The 14,541-nt window shown below is 41.5% G+C and overlaps 1 protein-coding gene across 4 annotated transcripts in view; it reads right to left on the minus strand.

Moving 5' to 3' along the window:
• LOC135090826 (serine/threonine-protein phosphatase 6 regulatory ankyrin repeat subunit C-like) overlaps nt 1–14,541 on the minus strand; it is a 203,516-nt gene that overhangs the window by 49,930 nt on the left and 139,045 nt on the right. For all 4 annotated transcript variants that reach the window (XM_063987912.1, XM_063987910.1, XM_063987911.1 and 1 more), the window contains one exon: nt 1,901–2,185. In XM_063987912.1, coding sequence (XP_063843982.1) covers nt 1,901–2,185 — 285 coding nt within the window. The remainder of the gene's footprint in view (nt 1–1,900; nt 2,186–14,541) is intronic.

Genomic DNA, 14,541 nt, shown 5'->3' on the forward strand with positions numbered 1-14,541 from the left:
TCTCTCTCTCTTCATTATCTCAAAACTCTATTCCTCCATCTATCAACTCAACACAGCCTTCCAGACAACTATCCCCTCTTCTTCAATGACACTTGACTGTCCCCCTCTTCTACATTGAACATCCCGGTCTCTCCTTTACTTATAATCTAAACTGGAAACTTCACATCTTATCTCTACCTAAAACACCTTCTATGAGGTTAGGCGTTCTGAGACTTCTTCGCCAGTTTTTCTCACCCCCCGGCCCCCAGCTGTTAACTCTGTATAGGGGCCTTATCCTTCCATGTATGGAGTATGCTTCACATGTCTGAGGGGAAGGGTTCCACTCATACTGCTCTTCTAAAAAAGTGGAATCAAAAGTTTCTCGTCTAATCAACTCCTCTCCTCTAACTGACTGTCTTCAGCCTCTCTCTCATCGCTGCAATGTTGCATCTCTAGCTATCTTCTACCGCTATTTTCATGCTAACTGCTCTTCTGATCTTGCTAACTGCATGCCTACCTTCCTCCCGCGGCCTCTCTCACCCCTATTCTGCTAACCTCTCTAATGCAAAAGTTAACCAGTATTTTCAATCATTTATCCCTTTCTCTGGTAAACTCTGGAACTCCCTGCCTGCTTCTGCATTTCCACCTTCCTATGACTTGAATCCCTCCAAGAGGGAGGTTTCAAGACACTTATCCTTCAATTTTTGACTACCACTTAGGACCCTATTCTGGAACTGGCATCTGAGTGGATTTTTTTTTTTTTTCGATTTTTGTTGCCCTTGGCCAGTGTCCCTCCTACATAAAAAAAAAAAAAAAATCGTTCCCATTTCTTCTTTCACTTTATATCGCCTAATCTCGCTGTACGCATGATACTAATACTAATACTAATAATAACAACAACAACAACAACAACAATAATAATAATAATAATAATAATAATAATAATAATAATAATAATAATAATAATAATAATAAAAATAATGATAATGAATTATTATTATTATTAATATTATTATCGTTGTCATCCTTTCATTTTGCACTCATTCTATCGATGATTGTGCGTGATAGAAGCAAATAGAGAGTACGTGACGCAATTCTGCGACCTCGGAAAGTGGTGCCACTCAACGTGGTCTTCCATAGGTGTGTAGTATGGGAGGGTACTTGGATCAAACTGACCAAGCTGTGTGACTGATAAAAGGCTAAGAGAGTCATGTCCATGGGTATGAATGTGAAAATTGTGTGCCGTGTCTTGGCTACTCCCGTTTTTACTGGATACAGCTTGGTATATGGATGTTATTATTATTATTATTATTATTATTATTTTTATTGTTGTTGTTGTTGTTGTTGTTGTTGTTGTTGTTGTTGTTCCTACTGCTGCTGCTGATCCTGCTGCTATTGTTGTTGTTGTTGTTGTTGTTGTTGTTGTTGTTGTTGTTGTTGTTGTCGTTGTTGATGTTACTATTATTATTGTTATTATTATTATTATTATTATTAGTAGTAGTAGTAGTAGTAGTAGTAGTAGTAGTAGTAGTTATTGTAATAGTAGAGTATTATTATTATTATTGTTATTATTATTATTATTATTATTATTATTATTATTATTAGTAGTAGTAGTAGTAGTAGTAGTAGTAATAGCAGTAGTAGTAGTAGTAATAGTAGTAGTAGTAGTAGTAATAGTAGTAGTAGTAGTAGTAGTAGTAGTGGTAGTAGTAGTAATAGTAGTAGTAGTAGTAGTAGTAGTAGTAGTAGTAGTAGTAGTAGTAGAAATGGTAATTCATAGTAATTTATTTTTCTATTATTTTTGTATTACATCATTGATATAATTTATACACTTAAGTGCATTGTGTGTATGTACATATCTATTAATATGATGATTTATAAAACTAATTTATTTTTTTCAGTAATATTTGTGAAAACTTACGCTCGTGACAGTGGCAAGCATGCCTGGGGTGGTGTCAGGACTGTGCCATGCCAGTTGTAACAGGTTGAGGCCATTGATTCTTTGGACAAGCGATGCTCCTCTTGCTAGCAGGAGACCGACTGTTTCACTGCGGTCGGTAGTGACGGCCAGGTGTAAGGCAGAGATGGAGAAACCGTCCACAGGTTCCAAAGGGGCACCTTCACAGAGTAAACGGGACACAGCCATTGCATCGTCCTTTAGGCTGATAGTGTTCAGCAAGTCATTGTATAATCTATATGAGTTCATCTACGAAAAAAGAAAAAAAGAAAAATCATTATTCACATCGCATATGAGGATGGTTGCTTATGTGGTAAAGGAAATGAACTAGAGCATTACCTGAGGGATCGTTACGGAGATAACTAGGTTTTTTTTTCTCAATTACTTATATAACAGAAAGGTTACAATGTTTATTACTTATCTGCAGGGAATTACAGTACATCAGTGTATTATAATATTTAATAATCCGTAATTGGTATATAAAAGTGAATAACTTGTAAGCATAGTGCAACATTTTACGTAATTAATAAATATTAACAATTTTGATGTTGATTAATTAACAAGGATTCAGCTATCCTGAGTTTTTTTTTCATTATTAACCTTAACACAGTGGAATTTTCTTTCTTTATGTAATGACTGAATAACACAACATATTACCTAGTATTGAAAAAGAAAAAAAAAAAAAAAAACTCGTGAAGTCTAATGGGTTTACTGCATCTTTCTTCTCACAGAGCGATTTACATTCACATGGTGTGAGTGGGGAAGCACGACTACTTGTTAAACTATGGTTGAATGTACCGCGCGGCGAAAACATGAGAAAAGGGTTTGAGCTCCTGACAAGCCATTTTCTCAGTATTTCAAAGGCCCACTGAAATATCAGTCCAAGAATATGGTACAAAGTAGTAGTCAAAAACTGAAGGATAAGTGCACTAAAAGCTCCTTCTTGAAGGAGTTCAAGTCATAGGAACGTGAAAATACAGAAACACGCAAACGTAGCTGCGGGAGGGAAGGCATGCAGTTAGCAAGACCAAAACAGCAGTTAGCATGTTGATACAATATCAAGAGATGCAAAATTGAGGTGGTGAGAATGAGGCTGAATACAGTCAGTTAGAAGAAAGGAATTAGTGAGACAAAAAAGCAGATAAGGCCCCTGTACAGAGTTACAGCAGCTGTACAGCAGCAGCTGTACACCTGTACAGCAGCTAAAAAAAAAAAAAATAGCAAAAAGCTTTTGATATATCTAAGCCAACGGCAAAAGCTTCACCAAAATTCCTAAAAGAGAAGGACCATGACTTAATAAGGAAAGCCAAAAGATCACTTGTACAGCGGCCTTAACGAAACCCATACTGGCGATCAGATAGTAGGTTGTGAAATGATAGATGTTTAAGAATCTTGCTCTTGAATATAAATTCAAAAACTTTAGACAGGCAAGAAGTTAGAGCAATTGGACAGTAGTTTGAGGGATTAGAACGGTCACCCTTTTTAGGAACAGGCTGAATGTAGGCAAACTTCTAACAAGAATGAAAGTTAAATGTTGACAGAGTTGAAAGAGTTTGACTTGGCAAGGTGCAATCACGAAGGCGCAGCTTCGGAGAACAATAGGAGGGTTCATAAACCTTTCCGAGGGTTTAGGCCAGCGAGGGCATGGAAAACATTATTGTGAAGAATTTTAATAGGTAGAATAAAGTAGTCAGAGGGTGGAGGAGAGAGAGGAACAAGCCCTGAATCGTCTAAAGTGGAGTTTTTAGCAAAGGTTTGAGCGAAGAGTTCAGCTTTAGAGATAAATCTTATAGCGGTGGTGCCATCTGGTTGTAATAAAGGAGAGAGAGAAGTAGAAACAAAGTTATTGAAGTGTTTTTGGCTAGATGCCAGAAGTCAGAAGGTGAGTTACATCCATTGTTAAACCAAGGTTTGGAAGGTTTAAGTCGAGAAAAGAGTGAGGAATGTAGGCCTCCATGCCAGACACTATCACCTCCGTTGTGCGCTCGGCACACAGAGACGGATCTCTGACACGGAAGCAGTAGTCATTCCAAGTAAAATCAGAAATATACTTCCTCAGATCCCTCCAACTAGCAAAAGGCAAAACGCCAGAGGCACCTCCACTTAGAGGGATCCTGAGGAGAGACTGGAGCGATAGGGCAAGATATAGATATAAGAGTATGATCGGAGGAGCCCAGCGGAGAAGAGAGGGTAACAGCATAAGCAGAAGGATTAGAGGCTAGGAAAAGTTCAAGAATGTTGGGCGTATCTCCAAGATGATCAAGAATACGAGTAGGTTGTTGCACCAATTGCTCTAGACTAGATCGTGGAGGATAGCATAATTCAAGGCTAGTTCACCAGGATGGTCAGTGAGGGGAGAGGAAAGCCAAATATGGTGGTCTCCAAGAATGGAGATCTCTGCAAAAAAGGGAAGAGTCAGAATGTCCTCCACTTTAGAAGTTAAATTGTCAAAGGATTTCTTATAGTCAGAGGAGTTAGGTGATGAAGGAGATGAAGTTTAATAGAGCAGAGGTGGTGTTCTATAAATTGAATATTAGGTGTAAGACCGCGAATGTTGCATAAGTTAATGAAGAAAAAGTTGGGGGGTGTCAAGACACTTAAGGTCGACACCAGAAGAGCAGCCCGACCTGGGGACATTTATGGTCTTCTCCCCAGATGGAGGTTCCGAGGCTGGTGTAGGAGTCGCCATGATAATTTTGAATTTTGAGTGAAGTGTGTGTGTCTAATTAGTTGCATGTAGTATTGTGTAAAGGAACAGAGTTGTCTTAAGAGGGCAGGCTGTGCCTACCCCTTTATGTTGGGAGACACAAAGGGAAACGTTCATTGAGGTCACAGCTGGGTTTAATGACGAATTCACAGCACTCCCTGAGCGAGTGCCTTAGATCTCACTGGGATTAATTATATATTATCGTTTCGGCAGGTGATTACCGCCTCCTTCCTAATTGCTTTAAGGCGATAATTGAGTAATTACCACCGTACTTTCCGTCCTGTTTGGATAGCTTAGGAGTCTCCATATTAGCCTGCCTGAGAGTGTAGTTAATCTGTTACACACCAGATATCAGGGACGTAATTCATTGGCTGCCTGTGTGTGCTAGCCGAGCTTTGTTACAGTGAGAGATTAATTACCCTCCTGTTTGTTTGTAGGCACTTATCCGTATTCGTGACACTGTCTGTGTACAAGTTTTGTTAAATGCTTCTGCTAGTTATGGTCCTGGAGCGTGCTTGACCGCAGAAAATTCTAAGTTAACCGCTGCATTGAGAAAATTTACTCCATCCTTAGGCTCTGTTCAAAGCGTTTTGTACTTTGACCCTATATGTATCGCTCGTTAAAATTGTCTTTCTCTAGAAAGTGGCTGAAAAACCTTGTTCAACTGGTGGAATTGGTTGTGGTGGTTGTATTGTTTCCTGGTCTGTGGGTGGAATAAACATACTGGCGACCTCATTAGTGCCTACTTACGTAGTATAGTAGTCTACTTAGTAGCCTGCCAGGGAGTGTAGTTGTGTATAACACACTCCATACCCAGGGAAGCAACTCCTTGGCTGTGTGTATGTGCGGGCCGAATTCTTGTACAGTGAGCGGTGAATGACCCTCCTGTGTGTTCGTGGGCACTTGTTTGTAGTTTGTTAGTGAGCTCGTGTTAAATGCTACTGTTGGCTGAAGCTAATCAGCGACAAAGGACTTAAGTAATTAGCCGTGTAGTGAACTTTACTTCCTCCTCAGGGCCTGAGAAGGACTGCCGTCTAGGAGGTAGAAAACGACACTACTCGGTTTGAGGCTATAACACGCTGTTGAACAGTGAGAGGATTTGTTACAAGGGTCGGTTGTCTAGCAAGGTTTTATACCTTGACCATGTTGGTCAAGACGTGGTTGTCGATCCTTTCACAAATGTGGGAATTTATTGTTGTTAGAGTATTTCCCTTGTTTGTAGGTGAGTAAAACAGGCTGACGACTTCAGTTAGCATGATCTGGCGCTACGACTATTGTCAAAAGTGTCCAGGAGTCACAAGGGACCCTTTACATCCATATCTGAGCCTTGCACTGAGTCCACGTAAGAGGTGTTTTAAGGAAGCTAGTCCAAGTGCAGCAGCTTTTTAAAGGGGCTGGGAATTGTGTACAAAATTGAAATTGGCGACTTCACCAGGGTAGCTGGAAGCTTCGTCGCCATGTGTGGGAGACAGTTGCTTGTTGTTAGTTGCCCTGTGTGTGCCCAGATTCAGTGTAAGCCATGGAGGGCAAGGTAGGAGTGACTCGCGACCTGAGTCTCCTGCCTGTGCTGGAAGCAGCAGTGTAGATTTAGCCAGTTCGGTGCGAGGACACCTAGTCCCACAACAAGCGTCCATGGACGTGTTAGCCCTGCCCGCATCGTTGGTGGCTTCCCCGAGACCGAAGGCATGTCTGAGGAATTGAGATTCATATTACGGATGAGAAGAATGGAGCTGGAATCAGAAGCCAAGGAAAGGAAATTGAAGTCTGAGGAGGCTAGAGGAGGCAAGAGGTTCGAAGTCGAGAGGGAAGCTAAGAGGCTTGAGACTGAGGAGAAGGCTTGATTCCTTAGACAAGAGAAAGAGCTAAGGTTTCTTGAAGCAGATAAGGATTGAAGTTAATTCACCTCATGGCTTGAGGAAAGGAGTTAAGGTGAATACTGTAGAAAGCCAGATGGTGAGAAGTTTGAAATTAATACCAGAGTTTGATGAGAAGGTAACCAAATGGTTCAGGTGATTCGAGAAGAAGGCTTCCAAATCTGACTGGCCTCAAAAGAGATGACCACATGTTGGCGCAGCGGCCTGTGCCACGTTGGATTGGTGGTACGTCTTGTGGGCCCAGTGATGTGTCTGGTTGCATGACCTATGCCAGTTTATCTAGGAGTCCACGTTACAGTGGCTCCAGTAATAAGTCGGGGCGAGTTAGCCCTGTTGGTAATAACAACAACGCAACGCAGCACTCCGTGTTATAGTATGTAGCCCATGTGACATTATTGCAAGAATACTAGGCATTTTTAGTATAACTGCCCAAAGTTAAGGTCCACCACTGCTTCCAGAACACCCCAGAAGCCGGTTGATTTGATTGTGTCCCAAGCCTGGGATCAGCCGAGTGGCGAGATCTGGGCTGTGTTTCTTTGTGAGGGTGGAAAGGCCGCCCCCTGATCTGTAGGTACCTCACCGTCCTCTGTAAGATCTGAATTAGACTGTTGCTGTCCTTTCTTGTGTTAGGGCACTATTGAGATTGATCGGGTTGAGTACCCCGCTACAGATTTGAGAGATACTGTGAGACCAGTTGTCTCCGATCAGCCTGTGTAGTGCCGGGGAATTGGCGCCGCGGAGAACTTCGCCACGGCGGAGATTAGGCTGTTATGCCCGCTGGTTACTATGGAAGCGTGGGTGTCATTAGCGGAGAATGAATGAGAATGCAGAGGAATGACCTGGCAGGTGGAAGAGTCTGGGTGTAGTCCCCATACATGGACGCCGATGTGGAAGCTGCTGATGTTGCTAACTCTATTAGTTCTGTTATTACTCGTCCTAAGGCGAGGCAAGCACATCGGCGTCAGGTGCCTGTGGGATCTGTGACTCCAGGGACGAACTGTAGTAAAGCGGGGCCACCACAAAGGGTGTGTTTGTCTTGATGCCACAGTGGGGGAAGAGTGCCCAGAGCTGGTCAGGATTTTGACGAGTCAGAGTTGGACTCATTTTTAAGTCAGTGTGCTGGGGCAGACTGCAAGAGCCCAGAACCACCACAAAAAGCACATGACTGTAGAGAGTGTTGACAAGGGTGAGACTGGAGTGTTGGAATTGGGTCGTTTGTATGATGGTTTGCCATCTGGGACCAGTGGGGTTGGCCTAGAGGCACGCTGGTAGGCTCATGTTGGAGCCAGGGTTTGTTGCTTTTGTGATGGCCACGTGAGTTTGTTTCGCTCCGTGTGCGGGGATGGGTGTGCTGCGTCCTAGAGAAGAGCAGCCATTAGCTCGATGTGGCGATACTTGTGTCATCAAGGGGCCAGTAGGAGATGTGCAGAGTGATAGTAGTGTTGTACCTGACATTGAGACGCAGTCTTGGTTTTGTCATACACGGGAAGAATTTTGTTTTGTTAAGAGCGGCCAGATGGCACCTATTAGTTTTGCCAAGGAAGTAGCATTTTTCTTTAATCAGTTTTATGAGTGTAATACAGAAGCTTCACGGAGCCAGGAGCGAACTGAGTCCAGTGAGTCCACATAGGAGGTGGTTCAGGGAAGCTAGTCCAGATGTGGCAGCTTTGTGAAGGGTTTGGAGTTGTATTGGTAACAATATATATATATATATATATATATATATATATATATATATATATATATATATATATATATATATATATATATATATATATATATATATATATATATATATATATACATATTGAAGAAGAGGGGATAGTTGTCTGGAAGGTTGTGTCATATATATATATATATATATATATATATATATATATATATATATATATATATATATATATATATATATATATATATATATATATTACTGAAGATAATTGAAAAGAACAAATTGAGATGGTATGGACATGTCCGAAGAATGGAAGATACAAGATACGCAAGGAAGTTTCTGGAATGGGTTCCTCTAGGCAGGAGGCCGGTGGGACGACCTAGGAAGCGATGGATGCAGGGAGTTGAAGAAGCTACTGAACGAAGAGGAAGAAATCTACAAGAAATAACCAGAGATGAGGATTTCATGGATAGAGACCTTTGGAGAAGATTCGTAGAGGCCGGACACTGACAGGCATTGCCTACCTTGCGTCTGGTGAGAAAAGGTGAGAAAAAAAAAAAATATATATATATATATATATATATATATATATATATATATATATATATATATATATATATATATATATATATATATATATATATATATATATATATATATATATATATATATATATATATATATATATATATATAATTGAGGCGCGCGGCGCAACAACGACGTAACCGTGAAATTTGAGATTTCGTGTTTTTGCCTGCTCCGTGTGGTAGAAGGGTGTGTAAAAGTCTCGTGGTGATGTCGGCCAAGTCATATTCGACCATCTAAGCACCTGTACTAAGGCTCAAAGTCGAGCGTAGTGCGGAGAAAATTTCTCTGGACTAACATCTCGAAAGCGGTACAACAACGACGCAACCTGCTCCTCCCAGCCTCACGTGCGTATGGCCAATCAGCGGCGCGGTTGCAGCCGCCCGGCGCGGGCGAGCCAATCACAGCACCGCTGCCATGTTTACCAGCGCCGTTGCCATGATGACAACACACTCACCATGTGCTCATCCACTCTGCCCTTTAACACGCCCGAGCACAGACGCACGCTACCTTTCTCGTGACTCTTTACGCAACTATGGCTACTAGAGTGCAGACGAAAGTGTCACAGCATCTTGCTGTGGCCACCAGCCTTACGTAAATTTTTTAAATCCCCAGTCAACCCGACTTAGTGGGTTGAAGGGGGATTTAAAGGGTTGGTAAATCCGCTAAGGGCATTGCCAGGATCAAACAGACGTATCCTGGTAATCAACTTAACTGTCTCAAGCCAGTGTAAAGGATGAGAGCCAACTATATTCATTGAATACAAAAAAAAAAAAAAAAAAATTCGTTTCTTCATAATGTTCTTGACATAGCGGCTTTCCATTAATACTTACCAGAATGCATGCACAAACATAAAATTATCAGCATTACACACTGTTAGTCATAGCAGGACGTCAAAGTTATGGTAGGAGTAATAACGTGCCGGTAATGAGTAAGTTTTATTTTTTACGCTCGGAAAAAAAATCATAAAAAATTTATTTATGTACCAATCTTCATGAAACTTTCACCTAATACTATGTGTAATAGGCTCTAACACATTATTAACAAATGAAAACAATATCGGGAAAAAAAATTATTACCTACGGTATACGCGTTAATTAACGCGTAAGTCATCCACCCAAAATCGTCACCTATCACTTCGAAACCTACATCCCCAAACAGAACTACCCAAGACCTTTCAAATGATGTATAATACTTACTTATTTAAGGGTATCCTATTGTGCGCAATCAGTGTTTAACTTTGAGCGCGTTTTTCTCGAAACTTCCATTTCTCGGTTACGTCGTTGTTGCGCCGCGCGCCTCAATATATATATATATATATATATATATATATATATATATATATATATATATATATATATATATATATATATATATATATATATATATATATATATTTTTTTTTTTTTTTTTTTTTTATGTAGGAAGGATACTGGCCAAGGGCAACAAAAATCTAATAGAAAAAATGCCCACTGAAATGCCAGTCCAATAAAAGGGTCAAAGCAGTGGTCAAAAATTGGTGGATAAGTGTCTTGAAACCTCCCTCTTGAAGAAATTCAAGTTATAGGAAGGTGGAAATACAGAAGCAGGCAGGGAGTTCCAGAGTTTACCAGAGAAAGGGATGAATGACTGAGAATACTGGTTAACTCTTGCGTTAGAGAGGTGGACAGAATAGGGGTGAGAGAAAGAAGAAAGTCTTGTGCAGCGAGGCCGCGGAAGGAGGGGAGGCATGCAGTTAGCAAGATCAGAAGAGCAGTTAGCATGAAAATAGCGGTAGAAGACAGCTAGATATGCAACATTGCGGCGGTGAGAGAGAGGCTGAAGACAGTCAGTTAGAGGAGAGGAGTTGATGAGACGAAAAGCTTTTGATTCCACCCTGTCTAGAAGAGCAGTATGAGTGGAACCCCCCAGACATGTGAAGCATACTCCATACATGGACGGATAAGGCTCTTGTACAGAGTTAGCAGCTGGGGGGGGTGAGAAAAACTGGCGGAGACGTCTCAGAACGCCTAACTTCATAGAAGCTGTTTTAGCTAGAGATGAGATGTGAAGTTTCCAGTTCAGATTATAAATAAAGGACAGACCGAGGATGTTCAGTGTAGAAGAGGGGGACAGTTGAGTGTCATTGAAGAAGAGGGGATAGTTGTCTGGAAGGTTGTGTCGAGTTGATAGATGGAGAAATTGAGTTTTTGAGGCTTTGAACAATACCAAGTTTGCTCTGCCCTAATCAGAAATTTTAGAAAGATCAGAAGTCAGGCGTTCTGTGGCTTCCCTGTGTGATAATAATATTATGTTTACCTCCTGAAGGGTTGGACGTCTATGAAAAGACGTGGAAAAGTGCAGAGTGGTATCATCAGTGTAGGAGTGGATAGGACAAGAAGTTTGGTTTAGAAGATCATTAATGAATAATAAGAAGAGAGTGGGTGATAGGACAGAACCCTGAGGAACACCACTGTTAATAGATTTAGGAGAAGAACAGTGACCGTCTACCACAGCAGCAATAGAACGGTCAGAAAGGAAACTTGAGATGAAGTTAAAGAGAGAAGGATAGAAACCGTAGGAGGGTAGTTTGGAAATCAAAGCTTTGTGCCAGACTCTATCAAAGGCTTTTGATATGTCCAAGGCAACAGCAAAAGTTTCACCAAAATCTCTAAAAGAGGATGACCAAGACTCAGTAAGGAAAGCCAGAAGATCACCAGTAGAACGGCCTTGACGGAACCCATACTGGCGATCAGATAGAAGGTTGTGAAGTGATAGATGTTTAAGAATCTTCCTGTTGAGGATAGATTAAAAAAATTTAGATAAGCAGGAAATTAAAGCAATAGGACGGTAGTTTGAGGGATTAGAGCGGTCACCCTTTTTAGGAACAGGTTGAATGTAGGCAAACTTCCAGCAAGAAGGAAAGGTAGATGTTGACAGACAGAGCTGAAAGAGTTTGACTAGGCAAGGTGCAAGCACGGAGGCACAGTTTCGGAGAACAATAGGAGGGACCCCATCAGGTTCATAAGCCTTCCGAGGGTTTAGGCCAGCGAGGGCATGGAAAACATCATCGCGAAGAATTTTAATATGTGGCATGAAGTAGTCAGAGGGTGGAGGAGAGGGTGGAACAAGCCCAGAATCGTCCAAGGTAGAGTTTTTAGCAAAGGGTTGAGCAAAGAGTTCAGCTTTAGAAATAGATGTGATAGCAGTGGTGCCATCTGGTTGAAGTAGAGGAGGGAAAGAAGAAGAAGCAAAGTTATTGGAGATATTTTTGGCTAGATGCCAGAAATCACGAGGGGAGTTAGATCTTGAAAGGTTTTGACATTTTCTGTTAATGAAGGAGTTTTTGGCTAGTTGGAGAACAGACTTGGCATGGTTCCGGGCAGAAATATAAAGTTCATGAGATTCTGGTGATGGAAAACTTAAGTACCTTTTGTGGGCCACTTCTCTATCATGTATAGCACGAGAACAAGCTGTGTTAAACCAAGGTTTAGAAGGTTTAGGACGAGAAGAAGAGTGAGGAATGTACGCCTCCATGCCAGACACTATCACCTCTGTTATGCGCTCAGCACACAAAGACGGGTCTCTGACACGGAAGCAGTAGTCATTCCAAGGAAAATCAGCAAAATACCTCTTTAGGTCCCCCCAACTAACAGAGGCAAAATGCCAGAGGCACCTTCGCTTAGGGGGATCCTGAGGAGGGATTGGAGTGATAGGACAAGATAAATATATGAGATTGTGATTGGAGGAGCCCAACGGAGAACAAAGGGTGACAGCATAAGCAGAAGGATTAGAGGTCAGGAAAAGGTCAAGAATGTTGGGCGTATCTCCAAGACGGTCAGGAATACGAGTAGGGTGTTGCACCAATTGCTCTAGGTCATGGAGGATAGCAAAGTTGTAGGCTAGTTCACCAGGATGGTCAGTGAAGGGAGAGGAAAGCCAAAGCTGGTGGTGAACATTGAAGTGTCCAAGAATGGAGATCTCTGCAAAAGGGAAGAGGGTCAGAATGTGCTCCACTTTGGAAGTTAAGTAGTCAAAGAATTTCTTATAGTCAGAGGAGTTAGGAGAGAGGTATACAGCATAGATAAATTTAGTATGAGAGTGACTCTGTAGTCGTAGCCAGATGGTGGAAAACTCGGAAGATTCAAGAGCGTGGGCACGAGAGCAGGTTAAGTCATTGCGCACATAAACGCAGCATCCAGCTTTGGATCGAAAATGAGGATAGAGAAAGTAGGAGGGAACAGAAAAGGGGCTACTGTCAGTTGCCTGAGACACCTGAGTTTCAGTGAGGAAAAGAAGATGAGGTTTAGTAGAGGAGAGGTGGTGTTCTACAGATTGAAAATTATATCTTAGACCGCGAATGTTGCAGAAGTTAATGAAGAAAAAGTTGAGGGGGGTGTCAAGACACTTAGGGTCGTCGACAGAAAGGCAGTCCGACCTGGGGACATTTATGGTCCCCTCCCCAGATTGGGACTCCGAGGCTGGTGTAGGAGTCGCCATGATGATTTTAAAATTTTTGGGTGAAGGGTGTGTGTGTTATTAGGTGCTTGTAGTTTTGTGAGGAGGAAGAGAGTTGTGTTTAGAGGGCAGGCTGTGACTGCCCCCTTGTGTTGTGAGACACAAAGGGAAACGTTAAGTGAGGTCACAGCTGGGTTTAATGATAAGTTCACAGCACCCTCTGAACAGTGCTTTAGACCTCACTGGGAGTATATATATATATATATATATATATATATATATATATATATATATATATATATATATATATATATATATATATATATATATTGTTATAACCACAATTTCCAGCCCCTTCCCACAGCTGCCGGAAATGGACTAGCTTCCTTGAGCTACCTCGTACATGGACTCAGTACAGGGATAAAATATGCATGTACAGGGTGTCTTGTGACTCCTGTACCCTCTTCACAATTAGTTGTAATTCCAGGTTACACTAATGAGGGCACCAGTCTGTTTTACCCACCAACTGATAAAGAAATAATACAACAACTGCAACTAACTGCACCTTCTGAGCAAGAATCGCCAATCATGTCTGGAAAGAAAGAATTACAAAGAACAATGACACATATAATGTCCGAGGTATAAAACCTGGCTGCTCTCATATCGAATACTCCCACTGTCTAATGGCGTATTATAGCCTCTAGCCGAGCAGTGTTATTTACATACTCCTGGATGGCAGACCCTGGCAGGCCCTAAGGATAAAATAAATTCCTCACTCAGCTATTCACTAAAGTCCTCTGCAATTCATGCACCTTCCAATACCCTGACACAGTAGCATTTAATAAAACAAGTACACTAACAAGTGACACAACCACAGACAAGGAGAGTAAATCACCTCTTACTGTGACAAAGCTTGGCCTGCACACACGGTCAGCCGAGAGTCATCTCTCTGGATATGGAACCCATTATACTTAGCAACACTCTCTGGCAAATTGATTATTTTGTCTTCAACGGCAACTCTTCTGATATTAACTATGTAAGGATCAAGAAGAGGGGATATAGGGAAAGCACTGAAATCAAATAGGGATGGGAACTGGGTGAGGAGTAGAAACATTTTATTTAACTGCTAGCAGGGAAAAGATTCATCAAACAGCGGACTCTCTCTCTCTCTCTCTCTCTCTCTCTCTCTCTCTCTCTCTCTCTCTCTCTCTCTCTCTCTCTCTCTGTCTCGTAGACATCACTTTATCACACTGCTAGCAACATGTCCCCTCATAAAACAAAAAAAAAAAAAAATCGGAAGATATACAAAAGCTTACAAAAACTTTAGGAA

This window comes from Scylla paramamosain, chromosome 36 (assembly GCF_035594125.1).
Source record: "Scylla paramamosain isolate STU-SP2022 chromosome 36, ASM3559412v1, whole genome shotgun sequence".
Lineage (NCBI taxonomy): Eukaryota > Metazoa > Arthropoda > Malacostraca > Decapoda > Portunidae > Scylla > Scylla paramamosain.